General features: G+C 41.6%; 2 protein-coding genes across 6 annotated transcripts in view; one reads left to right on the forward strand and one right to left on the reverse strand.

The window, feature by feature from the left end:
• STK3 (serine/threonine kinase 3) overlaps positions 1 to 9,338 on the forward strand; it is a 124,218-nt gene extending 114,880 nt beyond the window's left edge. For all 3 annotated transcript variants that reach the window (XM_064648000.1, XM_064647992.1, XM_064648009.1), the window contains one exon: positions 5,117 to 9,338. In XM_064648000.1, coding sequence (XP_064504070.1) covers positions 5,117 to 5,275 — 159 coding nt within the window. In that variant the 3' untranslated portion in view covers positions 5,276 to 9,338. The remainder of the gene's footprint in view (positions 1 to 5,116) is intronic.
• A 9,419-nt stretch (positions 9,339 to 18,757) lies between these two features.
• On the reverse strand, positions 18,758 to 24,614 carry KCNS2 (potassium voltage-gated channel modifier subfamily S member 2). 3 transcript variants are annotated; one of them, XM_064648038.1, is made up of 2 exons: positions 24,490 to 24,614; positions 18,758 to 23,100 (listed from the first exon to the last, which is right to left on the reverse strand). In XM_064648038.1, the coding sequence occupies exon 2, from the start codon at positions 23,061 to 23,063 to the stop codon at positions 21,630 to 21,632; it is 1,434 nt and encodes a 477-aa protein (XP_064504108.1). In that variant the 5' UTR covers positions 23,064 to 23,100; positions 24,490 to 24,614; the 3' UTR covers positions 18,758 to 21,629. The 3 variants fall into 3 exon arrangements, with proteins under 3 accessions (XP_064504108.1, XP_064504091.1, XP_064504101.1); XM_064648021.1 differs by lacking the exon at positions 24,490 to 24,614 and adding an exon at positions 23,686 to 24,462; XM_064648031.1 differs by lacking the exon at positions 24,490 to 24,614 and adding an exon at positions 23,471 to 23,610.
• Positions 24,615 to 24,654: the final 40 nt, after the last annotated feature.

Here is a 24,654-nt window from a genome sequence, read left to right on the forward strand (position 1 = left end):
TGTGGAGGAGACCCATGCCAGAGTGGGTAGATGTCTGAGAGAGGACTGTGAACCTATGGGAAACCAGTGCTGGAGCAGGTTTCCTGGTAGGACTCATGGCCCTGTGGGGAATCCACACTGTAGCAGCCTGTGCCTGAAGGACTACACCCTGTGGAAGAGTGACCCACGTTGCAGCACTTCATGGAGAACTGTCTCCCATGAGAAGGACCCCACACTGGAGCAGGAGAAGGACTGTTCTCCCTGAGCAGCAGCAGGAACAGTATGAACTGACCATAACCCCCATTCCTTGTCTTCCTGTGCCACTGGCAGGGAGGAGATAGAGCCCAGGAAGGAGAGAGGGGTGAGGGGAACGTGTTTGAAGATTTATTTTACTTCTCATTATTCTACTCTGATTTTGTTAGTAATAAATTTAATTAATATCCGCAATTTGAGTCTGTTTTGCCCGTGACAGTATTTGGTGAGTGATCTCTCCCAGACCTTATCTCAACTCATCAGCCTTTTTAATATTTTCTCTCTTCTGTCCAGTTGCAGAGGGAAGTGATAGAGTGGCTTTGGTGGATGTCTGGCAGCCAGCCAGAGTCAACCTACTACAGTAGGAAATATTCTGACGCAATGCTGATCTGCACTGTATTCAACCAACCTTGCATGGTCATACAGGATTGTCTTAACCCCCCAGACTGATTAGCAGTGGTTCCTGCCACCTTCACACAAGGGCAGTGCACTGTCTCTGGAGCACTTGTAGGTAGCTCTGACCTGTGCTCTAAACACAACCGGAACACTTCATGCCTGGAGCTCCATCAGCTTTTGGATTTTTACTGTATCCCAACTTAATGATGACAGTCACAGTAAGAAAAGCTTGCTAATTATTCTTAATCTGTTCTGCTGCTTTTCAACTTCTATATGTAGCCTTTCCTGGAAAAGCCTGTAACCCTATTACAAATAAATTGAAAAGTAAGCAAGGAGGAGTTAAATGATTGGTGTCCCATTTGCTAAAAGTTTGAGATAATGTGCACCAGGTTTCCAGACTTTCTGGTCTTCTAAGTGTGTGGTAAGTTGCCTTTTCCAAAGATTATAAGTGAAAATTACAGTTCAGTTAGAAGGTTAGTTATGCTTTTATTCTGTGCTGTTTGTCCCAGCTCAGGTTTGTGCTGCTGAAAGATATTTCTGCCACTGTAAGCTCAGGTTGATGAAGCTCCTTTCTGCATAGGTGCCTTTTTTCCACTAGGATTTGCCTCTGGATCGGGGAGGGGAGAAGGTAGAGAGACAGAAGCTGCTGGCACTCAAGCTTGCAGCACCGGGAGCTTGTCCTGCAAGGATGACTGTTGGCTGGTCTCTTTGTAGGCAAAATTGATTTCCTTTGCTCTAGCAAAGCACAGCAGAGAATTTCAAGGAGGCTTCTTTGAGTGCAACTGTGTCCTGATAATCGTCAGCTTCTAGAAGAAATTACTCAAAGTCATCTGGCTCTGGAGGTGGTTTTCTTCTTTGAAGTTTGGACTGTTCCTTTCCCAAACCCTTGTGATTATCTAGTGAAATAAAGGGCCCAAGTGAAGGCAAACATTTTTACCAGAAATCCCCATTCACTGAAGACCTCTGTCTTGGAAGTGATCCGTGTTGACACTAATTGCTGTCTCTTGTGTGGTTGTAGGTGTTTGATCTCAAAACACAATTGATTCCGTTATTTAGAAAAGTGGCAGAAATTGAACTATGTATCATTGTCAAACAGTTACTGAATTGTTACAGTTCACAGCTTTGAAAAAGCTATTGAAATATAATTTAAAGCCTTTTTGAATTCCTGCATCTTGCACCACTGAATGCTCTCCTCTCCCTTCCCATTGATGCCAGTAGCCCCAGTAGTTACAACAAACTACATGGTGAATTACTTATGGCAGTTTAAATTCCAAACTGTTTGCAACTGAAAGTAAATGAATGCTGAGCTCTATCACATTAAAAATTTGGATCAAAATATTTATCGTGCAGGGGAATAAATTACCTTAGAGTAATTAAATATCTTGAGTTATATCTACACATCTTGTTTGGTATATTTGCTGTTGCATTCAGTGTTTAGACTTTTGCAGGGTTTGCGAGGTAATATCTGTGTCACAGACATAAGTCAAGAAAAAATATTTTTAAATTTGCCAAGGAGATATATATGTGCACAAACACACACACATATCCTAGATTCAGTTGCTGATTCAGTTGCTGAAATCAGTGGCTGATTAAGTGGTTTTTCTCATCTGATGTCAGATGAGACCTTCCTAACTCCTGTTTTCAGTTTCTTAATGCCCCTATTTTCTGACACTTCCTTTCTTCAAATGTCCTGAGCATCAGCCGTTCATGCAGATGAATACTGTGGCTCCCTGGGTCCCCTGGGTGACATGTCTGAGATGATTCTGAAAGATTCTTAGTCTCTGGCTTAAAAAATTAATTCTCTTTGTATTTTAATATCCATCCCAGCTGTCTGTGATCTTTAAAGAATAGTTAATTCTGTTTGCTGGCTCTGTTTCTTGATTGAAATTTAAATAAAAACTCACCCACGACATTCTTCTCTGATAATTTATGAAAAAATGTTTTCCAGTGCAGAATAATTATGTGATTGCATCAGTTGGAGTCTATTCTATGCAGTTTGAGCTTGATGTCTATGCTGGTGACTGAGAGGGAATAAATGACTGTCCAGGCTGGTCCAGAGTGGGTTGGAGACTTCATCAGTGGCAGTTCTCACAAAACACGAGATTATTCAGTGCCTGCCTTAGTCCATTTGCTGGTCTGTGGAGCCCCGAATATGTTACTCGTGTCCCATGTGCTAAAAAAGTGGATTTATTGCTCCTCTCATCTGTGTTGTGTTGGGATCTGTTAAACAGCGCAATCGGCACTGTCATTTCTTCTCATTTTACTTCAAATCTCTGACACTTCACTCCTCTAAAAGAGTATCTTCACTGAAAAGTGTGTCATGTGCCAGTTACATTTACCAATGGGCTAAAAATTAAATAGAATATTGCAATTTTTTAATCTTTTCTTTCTCTGAAAATGAAAAGGTCTTTTTCTGCAAAAGTCTAAGTGACTGAGGAATTCTTTTCCCCATCCTTTTTTCTGGATATCAGATGGGAGAAGTACAGTAAACTGGATGATATTTGATTCCCTGGGAGGCTACTCTTTCCTTCATAAGAAACAAAAGGTATCATTTGTCCATGGGAGAGACCAAGAGGACAAATGAAGTGTCCAAAGGAGTGCAACAAAGATGGTGAAGGGCATTGATGGGAAACCCGTATGAGGAGCAGCTGAGGGCACTTGGTCTGATCAGTCTGGAGAAGAGGAGACTGAGAGGAGACCTCATTGCAGTTACAACTTCCTTGGGAGGGGAAGAGGAGGGGCAGGGACTGATCTCTTCCCTGTGGTGACCAGTGACAGGACCTGAGAGAACGGTCTGAAGTTGTGTCAGGGGAGGTTTAGGTTGGATATTAGAAAAAGGTTCTTCACCCAGAGGGTGTCTGGGCACTGGAACAGGCTCCCCAGCGAAGTGGTCACAGCACAAAGGGGCTGACAGAGTTCAAGATGTGTTTGGACAATGCTCTCAGGGACATGGTGTGACTCTTGGGCATGTCCTGTGCAGGGCTAAGGATTGGACTCAGTGATCCTTGTGAGTCCCTTCTAACTCAGCAGATTCTGTGAGACCAACATTGCTGATGAGCTGTTGAACACATCTGAGCTCTCTGAAGCTCATACGGGTCTCAAGATCTTTGGTCCCCTAAGATATTTTGATATTTGGGGTTTAATTTTCATCTTCATTAGGAATCTTATGGTTAAAATGATGTTGCATGAAAACGTGCATCTTTTCCATGTGCTCTGATATGCCCCCTCTCTTTATTATCACTTTCAGTTATTTGTTTACTATGTACAATGTGGTCTGTTATTAGAAGTCATAATGCTGAGGTTTGGACTGTATGTAGCAATATGTGTTGCTAATTTATATGCCTCAATCACTGATAAAAATAAAGATCAAAAGTAATATTTCATTCCTCAGGGAAAACAGATCAGACTGTGTTGATGGAAGCCTGCCCTAGATTCATGAACGAAATATCGACTCATTAGTAGTCAATTCAGAAAATTAATTTTTTTTCCCCATGAGTTAGGTAGTGCTTGTTTGCAATGTAAGAATATTTGCAAACAAAACAAAGATTACTCCTTTCCTAGGAGGAAATTATTTGTGCTATTTGAAATTTGCTGATATTTTTCATACTCGGTGAAGAATAATTGGCACATAGGCAATTCTGACTAGAGAGAAACTCAGAAAGGCTCTAAGCTACATCAGGAAAAAAATACACAGACCAGACAAAGGAACACGTTTCAAATGTAGATTCGTCCCTGCAGTAGCAGGTGGAGCAGGAGTGCCTGACGTGCCCCAGTACCTGACAAGACTCCAACCTTTATTGGCAGCAGCCAGCAAGACAGCAAAGTGATTTACTTGTTATATGACCAGTCGTTTTTATTGAATGAAATGTAATGAACTGTTAAACATTGCGTAAAAATATTTTTAGAAAGAAAAGAACGGTCAAAGGTAACCTCCCCCATGAATTGAGGAAATTATTTCATGTATTATTTAAACGCTTTGCTAGCAATTTGCTTTGACTAGTTCTGGCAGCAGTCTATTGAATAAGGCAGGTGCCTTGTCATTCTTATCAGAAAGTACCTCTGAATATTTGTCAGAATATTACTTACAGTAGCTGTCTATTTTTCAGGCTTCTGTAGGAGACTGATGTTCAGTAAGAAGTATTTGATTAGGCAGTATAATTTATATACATGAATATAATTGTGTATGCTGTGGCAGCCTAATGAGTTAAACTTAAGCCCTATATTTATTTGCAAGGTTTGCAAAGTGATTTTTTTTTTTTAATAAAATGTACTATGTGTGTTTGTTTTCATATGCTGTTAGATTATTGACTGTGGAGAATACTGAGGCTTTTATTTGTATCAACAGTTATATATACACGTATACATATAGTCAAAGTGTGTAAAAACACTGCAACTGTAAATTAAAGGGTTATGGAAGGTAATGGTTTTCATTTTTATTGTAAAGACTTTTCTAATGTTTTTCTGTGGTTGTTCTTTTGTTGTTTTACAGTTAAAGAATCTGAGTTTGGAAGAATTACAGATGAGATTAAAAGCTTTGGACCCTATGATGGAACGAGAAATTGAGGAGCTTCGTCAGAGGTACACTGCAAAGAGGCAACCCATCCTAGATGCGATGGATGCAAAGAAACGGAGGCAGCAAAATTTCTGAGTTTGTTTTACTTTCAGACATAATACTATGAGTCACTGTGGACACTGGTAACTTTGTAACAGTCTGAAGGAATTGGATTATGAGAGTTTTCAAAAACCCAGTCTGTTGAAATTTCCTTCACAAGCAATGACAATTGGAGCAGTGAAAGAATATACATATGGTGTTCTGCAAAGGCAGAGAAACACATCACCACTTGTTTGCGTTTTCAAATGTTTAATGTAATACAAGTTTAATCTGTTACTTCCCAATCTTTTTCAGGTATATAGTGGTAATTTGGTGTTGTACATTGGGAATTGTGTTTTGGAGCACCTGGAATGATTTCTCGATTGTGCAACACTACCGAGCCTTATATTGCAATGTATTTTTCTTCCCCTTAGTAGCATATTTATTATGTAATCTTTGGTTATCCTATTTATTTTATGCCTGTTTCCTTTTATGTTGGGAAGTATTAGGGTAATATTGTGGAGAGCAGAGTCAGATTAGATAAAATTGGTATTATGATATAATGAAAAGTTGCTCACCACTCTATTATCTTTTAACAATTTCCAATTTCAGCAAGCATCCCAGTTCAGGACAGCACTTGAACATGTATCCAGCCGATTTGTATCAGTAGGATTTAAGCAGAAAGTAAGTAACAGGCACATGTTTTCCTGCTCTCCTGAATCAAGGACTGTGGTTGTAGTTGAGCAGTACAGTTGTTACACTACAGAGGATTTTTAGAGAGTATTTCTGTCATTTCTACGCACATTGAGTCAGCTGTCATTAAACAAGAAAACAAGTGCCTAATCAGTTTTGATTTTTTTTATTCAGAAGAAGCAATACTTGCAGTCACTCCTTCAGTGTAAACTTCCAATTACTATTGCAATTCTGACCAGTATAAACCTCTATTTTGCACCATAGTTTTATAATGAAGTAACAGCTACAGTTTTTGGATGTTTTTTGGTTCATTTGGGTTTCTTTGTCACTGTTTTGAGGGGAGAGGGGAGTTATTAGCGGTTTGGGGTTGTTTTGTTTTCACGTTATAGATACAAAGGGATAGTAATTTAAAAGCCAAAGAAAATAAAATTAATACTTATATTTAAAAAGTACAGAAAAGAAGCAACATTTTACAGTCCTCTGAGAGTTTTGTCCTGCAATCACTAAACATTCAATATTCCTGTGGTCTTCTGTTGGTAGATTTTTGGGAATCAGAAATGCAGGACCAAGCTCTTAACTTTTTACAATTTATTTTATCTGGTTTATATTGTGGAATACCTAGTAGGTAGAATTTACAACATTGCAAGAAATATTTCATACTTAGCAGAAAACATGATCCACTTTCTGAACAATCTACTGTGTTCTCTATTGAAATATTTACTATTGTTGCCTTTTATGTAAATAACTTCACTGTGATAGTCATACTTCTTTATACAATACAGCTGAAAAGATCTTTACATTCAGCCTTTAGCTGTTAAACTTTTAATGGTGACTACTGTATGGGCATCTTCTGTTAAATGTTTTCTGGAAGTTAGTAATCATCTCATACCTCTTAACATTTATTGTCATCATACATGGACCATTTAGATGGAACAGTGCAGATTTTGGAAATGGTGCATTATATCACAAAGCTTATGCAAAAGGAAACCAAAAGTTTTCACAAGATCAGCATTCTACAGCTGTGCTGGGACCAGGACTTGGGTTTGAGCCATTGTTGTCATTGTCATTCTCTATGTGTTTGCATGTACACCACGCTCTGACATGTAAACCCTAGAGTCAAATAAATCTTGATTGTGATTGTTAGAACATCTGTACCCTCAACTCTCTTCATATTTCCTACAGCGATGACCATTCCTTGTGAAAATGCAAGAACACAGAAGATCCATAAAAATTACTTTAGGCAAGATAAAATGAACCTGGTAGTCTTATGCCTCACATTTATGCAATGAAATGATGAAAAGTAAAAAATGGTATAATCATGTCAATGTGTCATTAGATTATAATCATAACGCAGGAAAAAATAACAGTACCAACTTCCCCCATCAACATGGTTCTTATTTATTTAAAATGAATTTCTACTTCTTGAGCTTTCTGTTCTCAAAAACTCAAAGATGTGTGTGCATACACAGATTTGTGTAGGTATACACACATATATATGCATATCTATATACGTAAGAAAAAATATAAAACACATTTAAACCATCAGGAGAGGAACCTAGCTTGCCTTTTCTTGGTGTGCCTTTTAAGCAAAGTGTCATTGTCCAGACACTCTTACCTGCATCCTTAGCAGCTAAATTTTCCCTTTCTCTATCTTAAACTTTTCACACCAAAAATAAGACACTGATTTTGAATAATGTGGCTTTACAGTGTAATAGACAGTGTAGCAAAAATTATCACAAATTTCATATTTTGTGTATTCTGAAAACTGTAGTAATGTGGCACCCTAAAAATTAATTGCTTATCCTGAGGGACTCCAGTAAAAGGCCATTTTAGACTAGAACTGTTGCAGTCTGGCATCTGAAAGCCATCAGAAGGACATCCTTTCTTCAATCCTGATGTATCTGCATAGAAACAACTCAATTTTTGTGCATATGCATGCACACAAGAATGGATTATACATGCAGGAAAAAAATCAAAACACTATTGAATAAAACAAATGTAAACAAGCTACTTAAAATGCATCTGATGTACTGTAAACTCTGTAGATACAGGATGCTTGTGACCAAAGAATACTTTCACCAATTAGTATGAAATCAGTAATGTTTCCATTCTGGTATGGTGCACACTGTGGTCAGTGAGAGCTGCCTTTGGCTTTAGCAGCCAGAGTATGGAGCTCTAAATTAATGTGCAAGCATAGCATAGGGAAATAAGTTTTATACTCAGAGATGGACGCAACTTATTTTTTCTTCTGTTTATATAAATGAATCAAATCATCCATGTTGATGACTGCACATCTCTACTGGAGGATGAGCATCTCTGTAAAGGAAAGTCAATAGTATAATAAATAAGATATTTTAAAAGCAAGCGTTGCAGAAAACCTGATAGAACTACTGACAAGTTAACCTTCAGTAAGATTTTAACCAAGCAATTTCTTGTTTGCTTCTGACTTTGTATGTTTAGGTTTAGTAAGTTAAAAAAAATGAAAAATCATTGCTTATTACTAAACATTTGTAATAAAAGCTAATTTTTCATGTATAATTGTTGACTTGTTGTTCATTCTAACTGAAGTAAAATTATCTTAATAGTAACCATTAATATTCATTTCCATAGTCATCCCTCATGCTTTTGTTTCCTTTCTGTAACTGCAAGCCCAGCTGTGAGCGCAGAAACCCATGTCTCTCAAAGTCAACTCTGGAAAGGATTTTTCCAGGTCACAACGTTGTTGCAAGATCTAGAAGTCTGAGGATCTCCATGAAAGCATAGCAGGCCTAAGGAAAGAAATCCTCAGTATCAGCAGACATAAATGGCTTGTGTTGCTCCTTTGTTTTTCTCATTGCACTAAAAATTCAATAAGTAATGGATAGGCTCGAGTAGGAAAAGTAAATACATATAATGAATTTGATTCCATTGCCCATTTATTTTCTGTTTTTTTTTTAATTATTCTCTTAAGAATTTGCCCACAGACATTTTCATGAAAAATGAACTTGTGAGCAAAACTCCTTAGTGATCCACAGTATGTTTGAAGTGACAAAATTCTACTGCTAATCTGAACTAATTTGACAATTAATTGGCTAGAATAATTATTTACTGTTTATTTATGCAAAATAATGTTGTCTGCATTTGCACAGTGTATTCCAGTGAGAGTGCACAGTGGCTCAGGCTGCTTCTCCATCCAGTGTGTTTGTTGAACTTCCAAATATAAATATGACTCATGATGAGTGAACCCCTGCACAAATATGTGAGATAGCCTGGCTCCCCCTTAATAGGCACTGGTGCTTCCAAGCAGAATGTGAACTGTACAACTTCTGTAAAGTACTTTGTCTGCGTGCTGCTCTGTCACTGTGATATGATGGGAGTTACATTTTCTTAAGTGTATACATGGTTATAAAGCTAATTAAAAAGGCCTCACAATGTGAGGAAGTCTATATTTCTTTGCATTCCTAAATGCTAAAGTCTCCAGCTTACTGTGGCATTTCTTTTTCTGTTTCCAAAGATCATGATGGGTGTTACATAGTCGTGTCACAGAATCAATTAGTTTGGAAAAGACCTCTGAGATTTTTGAGTCCAACCTATGACCAAACCACCATCATGTCAACTAGACCATGGCACTAAGTGCTGCCTCCAGTCTTTTCTTAAACACCTCCAGGGCGGGTGACTCTACCAGTTCATGGAAGTTTTCCAACTTGTTTAGGTTGGAAAAGACCTCTAAGATCAGTGAGTCCAACTGTTAACCCAGCACTGCAAAGTCCACGCTAAAGCCTAAGTCCCTAAGTGCCACATCGACACGTCTCTTAAATACCTCCCGGGATGGTGACACCACCGCTTCCTTGGGCAGCCCGTTCCAACGCTTGACAATCTTTTCGGTGAAGAAAATTTTCCTAACATGCAATTAAAACCTGCCCTGGTGCAACTTGAGGCTGTGTCATGCAGTTGGCTGGGAAATTTGCTTTGGGATATTTGTATACCAGGCTGTGATGCAGCTGAGTTATGCCCAGTATTGCCACTGAAAACCTTGGAGAGGACGTGTCCTGGGTAGCATGCACACACCCTGTTTCTCACCATTGTGTTGTGCCAGGTGAAGTAATAGCTTAAGCTTTTTGCGGAAAAGCAAATTACACTGATGTTCAGTGTGAAGTCACTGAGTTGCACTTATAGATTTGCCCTGTTAAATTTGTTTTAAAATACCTTTTCACAGAATGTATTTCTCCTCTCTGTTCAGTGTATTCATTATGGAAGGGGCCTATCTTTTATGTGGTGTGCTCTCATCCATTTTTTTTTTGTTTAATTTGTTAGGGTTTTTAAAGCATACTTGAAAATTCCCCATATTTTCCTTCTCTTCCCCCTGCTCAGGAAGATGTATGTGGGCTTTACTTTTCAGAGCATCCCCTGAACCAAGAGTCCTTGGGACATTGTGCCCAAGTGCAAATGTCAGCAACAGCTTTTACTCTCTTCTTCTATTCAGAGATCAGTGAAATGAAGTCGCAGATATCCTGTTTTCCCTTCCTTTGAAAAGGTGGGATGTTCGGATTCTAAGCAAATCTTTCTCTTTCAGAATATTTGTTAGTCCCAGACCAACAGATACTTGATATTTTTTTCCATTGTTAATTTCACAGATTCCTCCTAGTTTCACTAGGCCTTAGAGAATCTTCTGGACTGGAGAAGAGTGATATTTGAAGAAATAGGAAGAAAGAAACATTTTTTTAAATCTTTGGGGAGAAAAGAAAAAGCATATTGCATTTGCACCTGGCCAGGCTGCCTATGAGGCTAACTATGGATGTGAGGAAAGAAGTGTTGGCTGACAAAAGCAAATCAGGTGATCATCTATGTAACTTACTGTTCTGTGTTGCTATTTCACATCTAATTTTCTTCCATTCATGTTTTTTGTCTTCTATGTTAATGCTTTATTTATTTCCTTGCCACTTTCAAAGTTAGAAGTTTTAATTTTTTCAGACTTTATAAATGGAAACATCCCATAACAGTGCCAAATAAATAAATATGGAAAAAAACCCAGTCAAGGTCACCAAGGTGTTTTCCTTTGCTTCCTCGCTCATCTGGGGTAGTGGAGGCTTTTGACAGCAGATGTTGTTTGCCTTTGCATGGAAAGGCTTTCCCTGCTCCAATGCTGGGCAAGACATGGATGGAGATGGTTTTATGGAAAGGGCTGAATGAACTGTGCACCTACTCAGGATGTGGTGTAAGCATTGTGCCCTGCTGGGAACCACTGTCGTCCTCCTGCTCCTGCAAAGCCTGAGGCACCACCACGAAGCCGTGAGTTCTGCTTTGCCGAGAGACTCAGTGGGAGTCTGAAAGCTGTTAATCCGCATCAGGGTCAGCACTATGCTCAAACCAATACCTGTGGAAGCCTCACAGGAGCAAGCTCTTATCTGGAGGACAAGGCCATGCTGTGGTACCAGACAGCTTTTGATGCCACTTGGCTTTGTTGACAGGGCTGCAGTATGGCCATAGCACCCATAGGTGTGCCCACAGCAAGGAATCTGAGAATCATGTTTAACGCTTGGGAAGGATAAAGTTGCCTGTGTCTATTTTTTTATTGATGTGCAACAAATATTTAGTGTACCTTAGGGAACTGTCTCAGTGCAGTGGAAGAGTTTGTGTAATGGCATCAGCTAATGATCACTCCATGCCCTGTGCCAGGGTGTTTCTTAGTCCAATAGCACTATTCCTTGGCCTCCCAAATTCTTACTGTGGGTGCTGGGTTTAGCTTTACTAGAAGTGATGGTGGGAACAGGAAGGTTTCGTGTGATGTAGGCAAACAGCCAGAGTTCTTGCTTGGTGTTGATACTTGATCAGTGAAACAGGCCTTTCTAAAGGCCACAGAAAATTCAGAGGGGATAAACTGGGCAGAAAGCAGGGAGTTGCCCAGAGCCAGGCAGTGGGAAGGCATTAGAAGGAATTAAACTAATCTGATTCTAGGCTCAAATGCTGGTTTTTCTGTCTGTCACAACGCGGGAAAACATTAATGATATTTGCCATTTACCATGGCACTACAAACCTCAGCCATCTTCAAATTTTTTTCTTTAGATTTCACAGCTTCAGAAGTTAAATTTGTAAATATACATGGCCACGTGCTAATGTATCTGGATGTATTTTTTTCTGTCAAATTAATTAAACCATATATTGTTTACTGAAGACCTGGTCTCATCTCTCCAGGGATATTTCTTCTGAGGACATATTTTATATTACAATATCTCTCCCTAGCCAGCTCCCAGAGGAAGATGTAGCCCTCCTAGTCCTGTTTCTTCCCTTGGGGACAGTATTTGGAGATGACCAGTATAATTGTTCTTTCACTGCACCCAGGTGTGCCCAGAAACACACACGAGCAGCCCCCCCATGCATCCTTTCATTCCCTTGGTGTCACTGGAAGGTTCAATGTATGAGAAGATGGCTGTGGCCCTCAGATGTTTCTAACACTTTTTCCCCTCTTCAGGTCTTTCTGCTGCTTTGGACTCCTGGGCTCCCAAAGCCTGCGTGGTTGCTGTTAAGGAAAGCCTTGCAGCCAGTACATCAAAGAGGGACACCAAAAGCTTTTGAGTTGATTTATCTGACACTAAGCTTTTTGTGTGATGCATCAATTGATATTTCATTTTTATTGCAGTACAAGGGGGTATACGGGCTTAACAGCAAGAAGTGTCCCTTTGATCTCTCATTGCACATGAAAACAGGTGTCATAGTCCAGAGATTATGAAGGTCAGAGATTATTTGAGGAAGGATTAAGTAGAGTTACCATTTTTCTTAGCAACCATATCCAAAAGCATGACATACTTTTTAAAGTGCAGGTGTTATTTCAGTCTCTAGATAAGTTGTATTTATTTGTCATATACCAATTTTCCCTGCTGAAACTATGGGAGAAGACTAGAATTTTTCAGTGTTTCATATTAAAAATGCAGAAACAAGTCAAATGCTGTACTGATAAATACAATTAATAAAATAACTTTTTCTGAGTCTCCTAATGTCCAGAAGAAATTTTGGGTTGCTTTTCCTGTTAGTTGATCTTTACAGAAGATGGTCCTGAGCCTGTCCAGAAAATAATGGGGTGAGTTGAATAATGTTCAACACTACCCTTCATATACATGTACAATTGCTTAATCCAAATCCTATTTACCTCAGAAAGTGAACAGAATTCTCTGGTGCAGTGAGTACTGGTTCAGTATTTCAATAAACACAGCTGAAATCTTGCTCTGACTCATTGCAAGAGTCTCTCCTCCCATTAGAAACTCTAAAACAACCAAAAGTAATTTGGTAACCCACTATGGGTATGTTGGTATCTCTCCTGCCAAGGAAGCACATCCACCACTGTTTGCTCAGCTTTAATAGAAATACTTTAGCTTTTGGGGCTGTTTATATTCCACAGTGTAATGTGGCTAAAACGGATGGCAATAGTATTGTAGTAGATTCAACAAACCTATTTCTCCAAGTTAGTGTAATTATAAATTTCATTGATAACCAGATGTTTAAACAGCCCCTAAACATGTAATTACTGGAATAAATAGGAATTGAGGATTTCTAGGATTACAGGACCAGTAATACAGTAGCCCCACATCCCAACAATTAATGCAAATTTATTCCATGAGTGGGTATGAGTTTGAAGCCTTTTAAATGTAGTTAACATTGATTTATTCAGCCCATCAACTGACATGAATTTTATACATCTCATAGCACTTATCTTCATTCACTGCCTCCACACAAAGCTTGACAGTTCAGTCCTATCTTGCAGTTAAAGTAGGAGGAAGTCTTATTCGCAAAGTGTTTGACCAATATGAACTTAAGTGTTTGGTTCAGCTCTTTGCTTTAGAACAAGGAACAATTCGGGCATTTCAAGAAGAGATTACTGCTGTGTTTCTGAGGTGTCTTCCAGCTTCTGTCCTGATCAATGGAAATGAGGCTGCTCGGGGCTGACTGGGCCCTGTGCTGCAGAGCCAAACAGCTCCTGTGTTCCCTCATCACAGGAAGTGACAGAAACTGCTTGGCCTTACTTACCCAAAATACCACGAGGCTGCCAACCTCGTGTTTAGAGTGCCATGTTGCTAACCCAAGTGAAGGAAGGGTATGTCTAACACCCCTGTTTGTGCTTAGAAATTTGGAAATCTGCACTTTAAGAACCTGGTCTCTGATCTTTGGTCCAGATCTTTAAATGAAGCTATGTAAGACATGGCTGTCCTGTGCACTTTTCAAGGAAAAAAATTGAAACACTATAGAGCTGCAGCTTTGTTTTCCATTCAGGTTTATTCTTTTCTGAGCTGCATTGGATTAACATTTTATTTTAAAAGCCCGGAATCCAAGTAAACTGACCTTTCATTCACCATAGCTTTTTCCTCACCTTCTCTGTCAGGATGGAGAAACACATTTTCCTTTTTCAGTAGTGCTTTCTCAGGATGGAAGTTTGTCAGGTATCTTGTTTCAGCAATCACTAACTGCCTCTCAAAGTCTTTTTCTTCTGTATTCTTGGTATGTCTAGACTGACCTATCTCTGAATCTAAAGGGATTCTTAAGAAAATCAAATGCACTCAGAAACGCCTGCCACCTCCTGTTCCTGGCATGACTGCCATGTCCTGGCATGTTAAATGGTTTTGGAGCTTTGAGGCTCCTGCTGAGTGTGAGGAAGCACACTGGTGTTTTTGTGTGCTGGTGGATGGGCCAGCGTAACTTCTCACGTAAAGCAGAGTCCTTTGTGCTCTCCAGCACTGCCTTGGTAGCACTGGTGAGAGCTCCAGTACAGTTCCAGTTTACTGTGCTTGGTGAACATGAGAGCCAGGAGTGGGGCTGCCCTCAGCAATGTATAAGGAAGCCTCGGTGCATTTTTGCCACCAAAACATAAGCAAAATTTCCCTATATATGCAAAGCATTTTCAGTGATGCAGCTGAGATGCCTCATGCAAAAATGAACTGTCAAACCTGACAGTTCCCTTGTCAGGCTGAATATGAAAGGATCAGAGAAGGAGCTGCATCCTGACTTTGGCCAGTTGAGATGTCCCTGCTGTGGGACCTGCCTTGCCTATCTGCTGGCCATGCAAGAGAAGGTGAGATGTGTAAGGGGGAATAGGATGGGGATGACCCACTCTTCTGGAAGGTGCTTGCAGGTGGCACCAACCTCTTCCCTGATTTCAGCTGTCTTCTTTAGGGCATGTTCCCACAGGGAATGCTGAGAACCAATTTACCAAAGGAAAATACATCCAAGGCTTTTTCCTTCGGATTTTCAGAGTAGGGATCAAAAGGTTAAAAAAGGGTCATACCAATAGTGACAGTAGGAAGCTGTGCCTTGGTATGGAAAGAACTAAAAAAGAAACATAGAAAATGGATTTTTCCCAAAAGTAAACCACATTTTTGACATGTTATCTTTGCCATACTTGGAAAACCTAACATACAAAGATGCTAGCCCATGGGCTGGCATGCCTAGGCACTGGTACAATCAAAATAGATTATAATTTACCTGGTAATTAAACAGATGGTCATTAAAGGGGCTATGCCAGGGTGTCAATATTTATAATACTTCCTAAAATGAGACAGAAGATGAATTTCAAAAATTGCATAGTAATTATAAAGGATAATTTCCACTGAAAGTTGGTGGGATTGCTGTTCCTGAGTCAGGAACTCCAAACCCTCATTTTGCTGTGTGACAACCCCAGCACATCACCCATATGTCATGGAGGCTGCAGGAATAGCCACATCAGGATATGGCAGATAGATGGAGAGGATAAAGCAAGAAGTACAGGACTTGAGATGAGCAGCACAGCAGCTGCTGGTAAGCAAACCGTGCTGTGGGAATACCACTTATTTTACAAATGGGATTAAGAGTTTTCTTTGAAAGTCAATGGTGTAACCAGTGGAATAGTCTGCTCAGAGCTACACAGGCTGGTGCACCACACAGAGCACGGGTGCATCGGGTGACAACAAGCAGATGTCGGACTGTGCATCTGAAAGTGGGCAGCTCTCTTAGGCTGCTTTAGATACATAGCAGAAATTGTCAGATTTATAGCAGACTTTGTCCAATTACCAAAAAACTTAGCCCTGTTTATTTCTGAACAGAGATCAGTGAGAAGCCAAAGCCCATTGGTACCCTGGAAGAAAAAATGCAAGAGTGGGAGGTGCTGATGTTTCTTCTGCACTTGTGTGAAGCTGAAATGTTGGATTTGTGCCACTGCCTCCTATGGCAGATGCATGTGTTTACCCAAGTGAGGACTTACATGATTTAGGGTTGTGTGTAAAGGGTGAGGTGATGTCAGATAAACAAATTTCTGCAGCATCCAGTGGGAGGTCAGTTTGAGTCTCAACACCTGTGAGATGATTCTCCATCCTCTGTACTATCAGGAGAAAAAAATTCCAGAGCCAGACCTTTGCCAGCAGTGTCATGTGATCTTGGGAAACACTTTCTAGAGTGTTTGGAGGTCGCTTCCTCCAGCTGACAACCCATAACTTTATTTATGAGAGGTGAAAAGATCCACAATCTTTAATGAGGGTGATGTTTCTTAGCAGCTTCAGTGATTGCTCTGTAGAACTGTTGCTTTGAATGATGTATTGACCATGGCTCCATTGTTAACCCAGTAAATTATTCTCAGATGAGAAGCATAATTTTTTTTTTTAATTAAAAGGCAGAATCAATAAAAGATGCTTCATAAACTGGGTGGGAACATTCTTCTACCCTGCCTGAATAGTGGGCAACTTGAAAATTAGTTACAGGAGATCAAATTAATTTCTGGTGTAACTTAATGGGAGGCCAGGTGCATAAAGTGGAAAATAAATTAAGAACAACATGATGAGAAAAGAATAGTTCCAGCACAACACCTCACCGAGGGATATGAGTGGTGACTTGGGTTGAATGTTGTTTGAAAGTACCATCAAAGGTAGATTAAAATCAGGAGTATTGTGAGAGGAAATGGATAACCAGGACAGCGAGAGCAGTTACTCCGGGGGTTTTCTGCTGCTTATGTGTGCACAGCTGGGGCCTCGAAGGATGGGGGTTGTTTTGTAAGAGATGAAAGGTCATGTCAAGTTGATTTAGTGCCGACAAGTGCTGGTGATTTGTTGCTCAGTCCCTAATCTGTCAGGTAGAGAACAAGAAACTTGCACTGTTTGTTCAACTGAAAAATGTGGGCTCCCCAACAAAACCACCAATTAAGAGCATTTCTAAAATTAGAAATCTAGCCTGATGTATTTGTTTAAAAGAAACTTATCTTCACAATGAGACCCACGCTTCTCTTTGATTCTAATATATACTCAGAATATCCTGAAACTTAAATCAGTTCTTAATCCCTGGTGGAATATCATTTTTATGCATTTAATTTTCATTTTGTGGCACAAAGCTGAGTTTTTGAGTGAGTTATACACTACTGGGACAAGAAACGCAGTACAAAGAGCACCAGATACAGTAGTTCCCTGCAGTCTTGTAAAGATCCATACAAAAAGGTACAAATACGGGAGGTATTAAAGTTGGAAAATTAAATGCCAAGTTCTTTGTTTTTAAGTTTGCTATGTGAAGTAGCTCATGCTCTATATAATATGTGAGAAAAAACAGTCTGCTTTCAAAATGGGTAGTCTGCAGGGAAAGAGAGAATTAGTGACTGATGAAAGTAAGTGAGTAATAAACCAGGCAATAATACAAAATCTGAACATACTTAAAAAGCTTAATCACAATCTATATATAGATTTTACATCTCAGGAAAATAATGTAACATATTGCTTCTCAAGGGCATCTCCAACTCTCATAATAACCTAGATTTGTACTAGAAATTCAGATTCTCTAACAGTTTATTCCTGGCAATCAAGTAAGTTGCCTCATTTGAAATGGTACCACAACCCTACTTTAAACAATATAAAGCTCTCAGACAAAAGAGAGTAGGCACAGCATTTCCACTGGTGCCAGGAACATGACTGTCACAGGCAGGAGGAGCACATGCCAATGCAATGTTCTTCAGTAAACTGCATATGATAGTAAGGAGATTTCTGACCACAGCAATTTTCAAGTTTCAAACTCTGGAGAAAGTGACCAATTAGTCCTCTCATCCTTCAATTCTGACTCACTGGTTATGGAATTGCAGATGTCCTGCTCTTACACAACAGTGAGTGAAGAATTCTGGCAAAAGTACTGACTACTCAAAAAGTACACTACACAAAGCCCCTGTGAGGCTTTGGAGAGACCGAATTTTTCCTTCAAAGTGTAAAGATTTTTCTGCAGTTTTTATTTAATGAGAGGTAAGGTTTCTCAGCACTTATTGCACTGAGCCCTAGAATAGAGGTTACTTCACAAAATGGCAGGAAAAGTGTGCCTTATTCTTCTTCCTTACCTACATATTTTGGGTGGAGCTAAGACAGAAACATTACTTAAGTCGTTAAATTGTTATCCTGCTCGGTCAAAAATTCTGTTAGTCATAAGCAAATATTAAAACTGCTGTACAATGCAGTACAATGCCAGCTCAAACATAATAAATCTAGGCAGAAGTAAAGCAGAAAGAAGGCTACATCCCCTAGGATGGTCAGGGGAACACAACTTGCAGAAAGAAAACTAAAAGGAAGCTTGGCAGGTATAATCCTGTGAAAATAAGCATGTAAGAGCATATGGATGCTGCCTACAAATACACTAGGAATACACAAAGAGGAAAATGAAATATTTAAGCAGTGTTGGCATAAGAAAAAGAAACAAAGTGGTATAAAGCATCCATTAATAAAATTATGCTAAAAGTTGTGCAAGCCTTGTAGAGCAGCGCAGCTCTGGAATGGTCTTCAGGAGGAGGAGGGAGGAAAAATGTGATTACTTTTAACATGGAGTTAGTTAAGTTTATGAAAGGAATTCCTGTGCACTGTGTAAAGTCACTGTCATGATAATAAGAACATATTAAATTTCAGTACTTTATTTACTTAGTGTCTTTGATCCAAAGCACTTATATAAAAATGCAATAATGAAAATTCCTTTCAACCAGTACAATAAAAGTCTGAATTCCTTGGGGTATTTAATTTTCTTTAGTAAAACGCAGTTTGGACACGTTCCATTCAATATTGGCAGAAATGACAGAGAATCAGCCCTACAAATAATAATAAATCTAGAACATAAGATAAGCTATAGGTTATTGAAATGATGTGTTGTAAAGTTTGGATCCAACGTTTGCGATGTTAAACTAGCAACAGCTGAGGAAATTTGTGACTCTTTGGCAAGTCTGCAGGTCTCATCAAATAACTGCCCTGAAAGTCACTGATTTTCAGCTCTGTGCACCTACTGTTTCTGAAACAGATAAAACCACTGCTTGGAGCTGGATTCTCTGAAGGCCTCCAGCCAACAGAATTAGTGAGAGTTTGCAGTGTCCTTTGCATCAGGAAGAGAGCTTGCCACCCTTGCAGCATGTAACCTGACCAGAGTGCATGAGCTGCACATGCCCACCTCTTCCTTCCCTTACTTCTTTCTTGGTACTTCCAGTCCAGCAGTTTACCTCAGGCTGGCCCACATTCTGCGAGGATGTTTGTAGGTGTGTGTGATAGTTTACACACACACAATATGAATCAGGAACAAGAGTACTGAATTTATGCCTATCACCCAGCAGAGAACTTGAACCAGACCTCCAGAAGTGAAAACCTTAGCAAAATGTTTCGAGTTTGGACACCAAATTCAGGTTATCTAGATCTCTCTTTGATTTTCAGGGACAGCAAGCAATGAATTGCCAATGGATTTCGTAACTTGTGCAGGCTCTGTTGAGATCTTTGGTGAAGTTGGAAAGGACCATTTCCCTCATGCTTCATGGCCTAAATCAGGCACTAACTCACATGAGGGGAGAGTTTTTTCAAAGGAAATGGGGTGAGGGGTAAGTTATTTCACATCGTTTTTTCTGTGACAGATCACTGGGCAAACAGGAATGTGATCCTGGGTGGTCAGCTTTCTGTTTTTAGGTGGAGCTGATATAGCAAAGCATCAAAAGATACAGATCAGACAGCAACCTCTAGTAGCCTAAATGAGGTAATTACCTATTCATGCCATATTTCCTTTATTCTGACAGTTGGGCTGCCCCTTGTCATGGTATACAAAAACAGTCCTCCAAACGTGACAATTTGAGCTTTAGTATTTTAATTTCTCTTCTGACTAGTCTGAATTTAATTTCTGAACCTGTATAGTCTTTGCAAGTAAAACAAACAAACAAACCAACAAAATAATTAGAACATTATATGTAATAAATGGGATGGAAAAGCAGCAGGATCTGAAGAGAAATGCTGTTCTGCCCACTGAGCACCAGTAGTTTGTTTTCTGGCACAGATCCCAAGAATTTAAAAGAACCACCCAACAGTGGCTTCTACCTGTTGATTACAGGCTTCTACCTGTTTGATCTCTGTAAAGCTGTGTAAGGGAAGAGACTGAGCACTTGAAAAACAACTTTATGCAGATCCATGATTACTCTGGAAGTCCCATATGATCTGTTCTCTCATGTCTTTTTTGGTTTTGTTTTCTTTTTTTTAAAAAAAGTACATGCCAGCCCTTGAAAGGATTTACATTGACTACATCACAGAAATAAGTAGGAGGTTCTACCCACGGCTGCTGCAGTATTAAGCTCTTTTTCTTTATCTGTTCCCTTCTTAGGCCCTTATACTCTCCCTTAGTTGTAAATTGTGAGTTTCTTTCTGAGGGAAAATGTGACTTACAGGGTGTTTTTTTCCTTAGAGTTTCCTTGGCAGAAATCTTAATGGAATTGTCTGTCATCAACACCTGCTTTCAAGCTTTTCTGATAAAATTAGATTTTATATCTCAGCATCACATATGGCATCTTTATAATTAGTCTTTTTGCAGTATATGAATGTCAATTCCTAAAATGCTGCCTGTACAGTTCATGTGGGAATATTTCACTTCATTAAACAAATTCAAGTTTTTCATTGGAGCTTCTAATTGTTGAAAGCCCACATCTTTGTGTGTCTAATCTCAGAACCATTTTGACAGACTGATACAGCATATTGCAGCTGCACTGAGACTGAGCTGGGAGCAGATCACTTCTGGAAATGTCATCCTGAGAGGTCTATGTGTGCCTCCATACCATTTGTGGAAATGCAGTATTTGAATATGTAGCTATCTGAAAGTGTGAGGTTGCCTTCTTCAGAGGGTTCAGTATTGACCTAATCTTGGAAGCACAGGAAGGTCTATGCTTAGGAGAGTCTCAAAAATATCACTATACATAACATTTCAGAACAAGAACACCCAGATTTTAACATACATACTCAAGAGTAAGCAAACTTAGTGGAGTTTTCAGACAAGTGACAATCAGAATTACTGGTCAGCAATATGGATAAAAGTGTTTGCATATCAGTGACTCACAGGTGATTGTTTTAAACTGTTGTAAAATGCATGGAAGTCCTACACTAGTACAGATACCAGTATAGGTGATGCGTGATTTTTTTCATTACTCATGTCACATCTGAAAATTTTTATTCCACTTGTCTACGTTCATTTCTCTGCTCAGATGAGAAAATGCACAAAGTAACAGATCATCTTTATACCACTAGCACTAATGTCATGGAAGTGGTAACATTTGCATGGAAAGGACAGCATTTAGTATTCAATGCAATAGGATGAAAATGTGCAAACTGTCAACTTGTAATAGAAATGTCTTTAGTTTCTCAAGTGCAAAGTGCAGTGTCAGCAACACTATCCTTTAGAAAAAAAAAGGACAAATAGGAAAACATTTATAAACATAGCTCTTGATAGCTCTCATGCAAACTGCTGTCAGACTTGTATGCTAATGCAGTGAATCATTCAGGCTCAGCTCACTGGGGGTACTCCTGCTCATATTGGTCAAACTAGCCATAAGGGATTTAACTTTATAAGCATAGTAGTCCCTTAAGTTGATGGATGGAACTTCTTTCATGCCATCACCAAAATCACAGCTTCTCATGGCACTCTCTAGCTGCTTCTGACGCCTATAAAAGTGGGAGAATTTATTGAAGATCAGTGTAATGGGAAGCACTACCACTAGGATACCAGCTAAGATGCATGCAGATGCTGTCAACTTGCCAGCAGTGCTCCCTGGCACAACATCTCCATAGCCAACTGTGGTCATGCTAACAGTAGCCCACCACCAACAAGCAGGGATGGTGGCTAGCCCCTCATTCTCTTCTTTCTCAATGGTGTAAGCCACTACTGAGAAAATGGAGATGCCAACAGAGAGGTAAAGTAAAAGAAGCCCCACCTCTCTGTAGCTATACTTCAGGGTGGCTCCAAGAGACCTGAGACCTGTGGAGTGTCTAGCAAGCTTTAAGATGCGAAAGATCCTCATGAGTCTCAGGACTTGTGCAACTCTGCCTAAATTTGCTAAAGTTGGACTACTTTCCACCACCAAGTTGACAATTAATGTAATGTAAAATGGAAGGATAGACATTAAGTCAATCAAATTCAGGGCATGCTTGAAAAATTTTAAAAAGTCAGGAGCTACTGCAAATCTTGCCACCAGTTCAAAAGTGAACCATGCAATACCAAAATGTTCCACGATTTCAAAGCGAGGGTCTTCCTCGGGGTTCCCATTACTGTCAACAATCTGAAAGTCTGGGAGGCTGTTCAGGCACATGGTCACGATGGAGCCCAGCACCACCACTATTGAAAGGACACTGAAGATGCGGCTTAAAACTGAGTACCCAGGATTATCCAAAGCAAGCCAGAGCTGCCTCCTGATGTTTCCAAAGGGCTGTTTATCAAATTTAGAGGCATCGTTGTAGAAAGCCAAAATCTCATCAAAAGAAGATGTGGTACTTTCCTGGTCACTTTGTTCCTCCCATTTCTCTTGGTCTGGCTCCATTTTCCTCCCATGGTAGCTATAACTGCAGCAGGAGTCTATAAAGAATTCATTGATTCCCCAGTATTCAATCTCCTGGCTGAAAGAAAACACACAGAGTTCTCCCATCACATGGAGCTTGCCGGTGTTATAAAAATGTAGCACATAAGGAAAGAGCTCGGGGTTCCTGTCAAAATAAAATTCATTCTTGGTATCATCATAGTCATCGCAAAGCTCCAGTATTGACTCCTTTGAGTGGCAGCTCAGCAATTTGCCCAGCCTGGTCTCAGGGAACCTTAATAATGTGTTGGATCTCATCTTTTTCTTAAAGCCTCCAACGTTGATGCTGATCTCATTGTCTTCAAAATTCGCTTCAGATAAAGCATTCAGACTCTGCCCTGTCATAGTGAGCTCCTTCCAAAAGTGTGTAGGGAATGAATACCTAGGATGCAATTGCACAGAAAGTTGACAGAATGAACAAATCTACAGCATGTTCACCTATTGATGCTTGCTTTTCTTTCTTTCTCTCTTTCTCTCTCTTTCTTTCTTTCTTTTTCTCTTTCTTTCTTTGTTTTCTTTCAGTTTCTTTCTTTTTCTTTCCCCCTTTTTCTCCCTTTCCCCCACCGTTCACCCACTTTCCCCTCTTTTTCACCCTCTGACCCATATCTCCCCTTGTTCCCCTTTTCTTTTCTCCCACCTCCCACTGAGGACCCTGAGAGAGGCTCCTTTGTTCCCGCTGCAGGCTCCTGTTCCTCCCCGCGCCCTTCACCTGGGCTGCGGCTGCCGCTCCCCACAAACCCCCCGTTACTCACGGCCTTTGTGCCACCGGCTCTGTGCGGACCTTTCCCTGCCTTCTGCCGCTCCCGGCCCCGCCAGACGAGGAGCCCCCCCGGCCGCCGCCGCCCAGGCTCCCGGTCCCCGCCGCGCCTCAGGGGCCGGAGCCTCCGCTCTGCGCGGGGGGCGCCGCTGCCCCCCGGCCGCAGGGGATCCCCCTGCCCGGCTCCGCTCGGCTCTGCGCCCGCCCTACCTGCTGCCTCAGCGGCCGCGGCCCCCCGCCGGCGCGCCCCGTCGCCCCCGGCCCCCGCCCGCCATCGCCGCCGCCCGCGGGGGCCGCCAGGGCTCGCTTCGCTGCCCGGGGGGTGCTGGCGCTGGTGAGGTGTCGGGGTGATGCCGGTGCCGGGGAGATGCCGGTGCCGCTGGGATGACGGTGCCGAGGGGGTCCTGGGGGGATGCTTTGTCGGTGCTGAGGGGATGCCGGTGCCCGTGCCGGTGGGGTGCAGGTGCCGGGCAGGGCAGGGCAGGGCGGCCCCGGTGGCCGCGCGGTGCTGAAGGGACAGCGGCCGCCCCGCTCAGCGGCGGGAGGCGGCGGCACGCCCGCTCGTCATGGCGACGACCCCCGAGGCTGCCGCCCGCCCCCGCCGCTCCCACCTACCCCCCGCCCGACCCCGTCGGCGGCGATCGGGGCTGGTGGGTGGGCGGCCGGGGGCTGCGCAGGGACGGCCCGGCGGGGCCGCTGTGCCGGCGGTGCCTCCGCTCGCCCGCTCCCGCTCCTGCCCCCGCGCACCGGCGGCAGCGGCGCCGCAAACTCAGTTTCCCTCCCCACCGCGGTCCTGCCTCACGCCGGCTCCGAGGGGGGACGGGGGACGCCCACCCGCGGCCGTAGTGGTTCCGGGCACCCGCGGACCCTCTCCCGAGGGGCGTCACCCGCTTCTCTACCCCTCATCCTGCCGGGAAGGGACCGGGGGAGAGGGTGCCGCTATCCCCCCTCCCCGCCCATGGCACCAGCAGGTCCTCGCTGTGTTGCCTGGGCAGGTTCCCTGCGGGGACTCACAATAGGAAAGACGGGGGCACTCGTCGGGGCCGTTTGGCGTGAGGAGAGCGGGGCTGCGTGTGGAGGCTGCTAGCCGCCCCCTCAGCTGCCGGATGGGACCCCCGACCTCCCCGCACTGCCCTGCCGGCCGTTTCAGGAGGGATGATCCTGAACGGCAGAACCTCG

This window comes from Pseudopipra pipra, chromosome 1 (assembly GCF_036250125.1).
Source record: "Pseudopipra pipra isolate bDixPip1 chromosome 1, bDixPip1.hap1, whole genome shotgun sequence".
Taxonomy (NCBI): domain Eukaryota; kingdom Metazoa; phylum Chordata; class Aves; order Passeriformes; family Pipridae; genus Pseudopipra; species Pseudopipra pipra.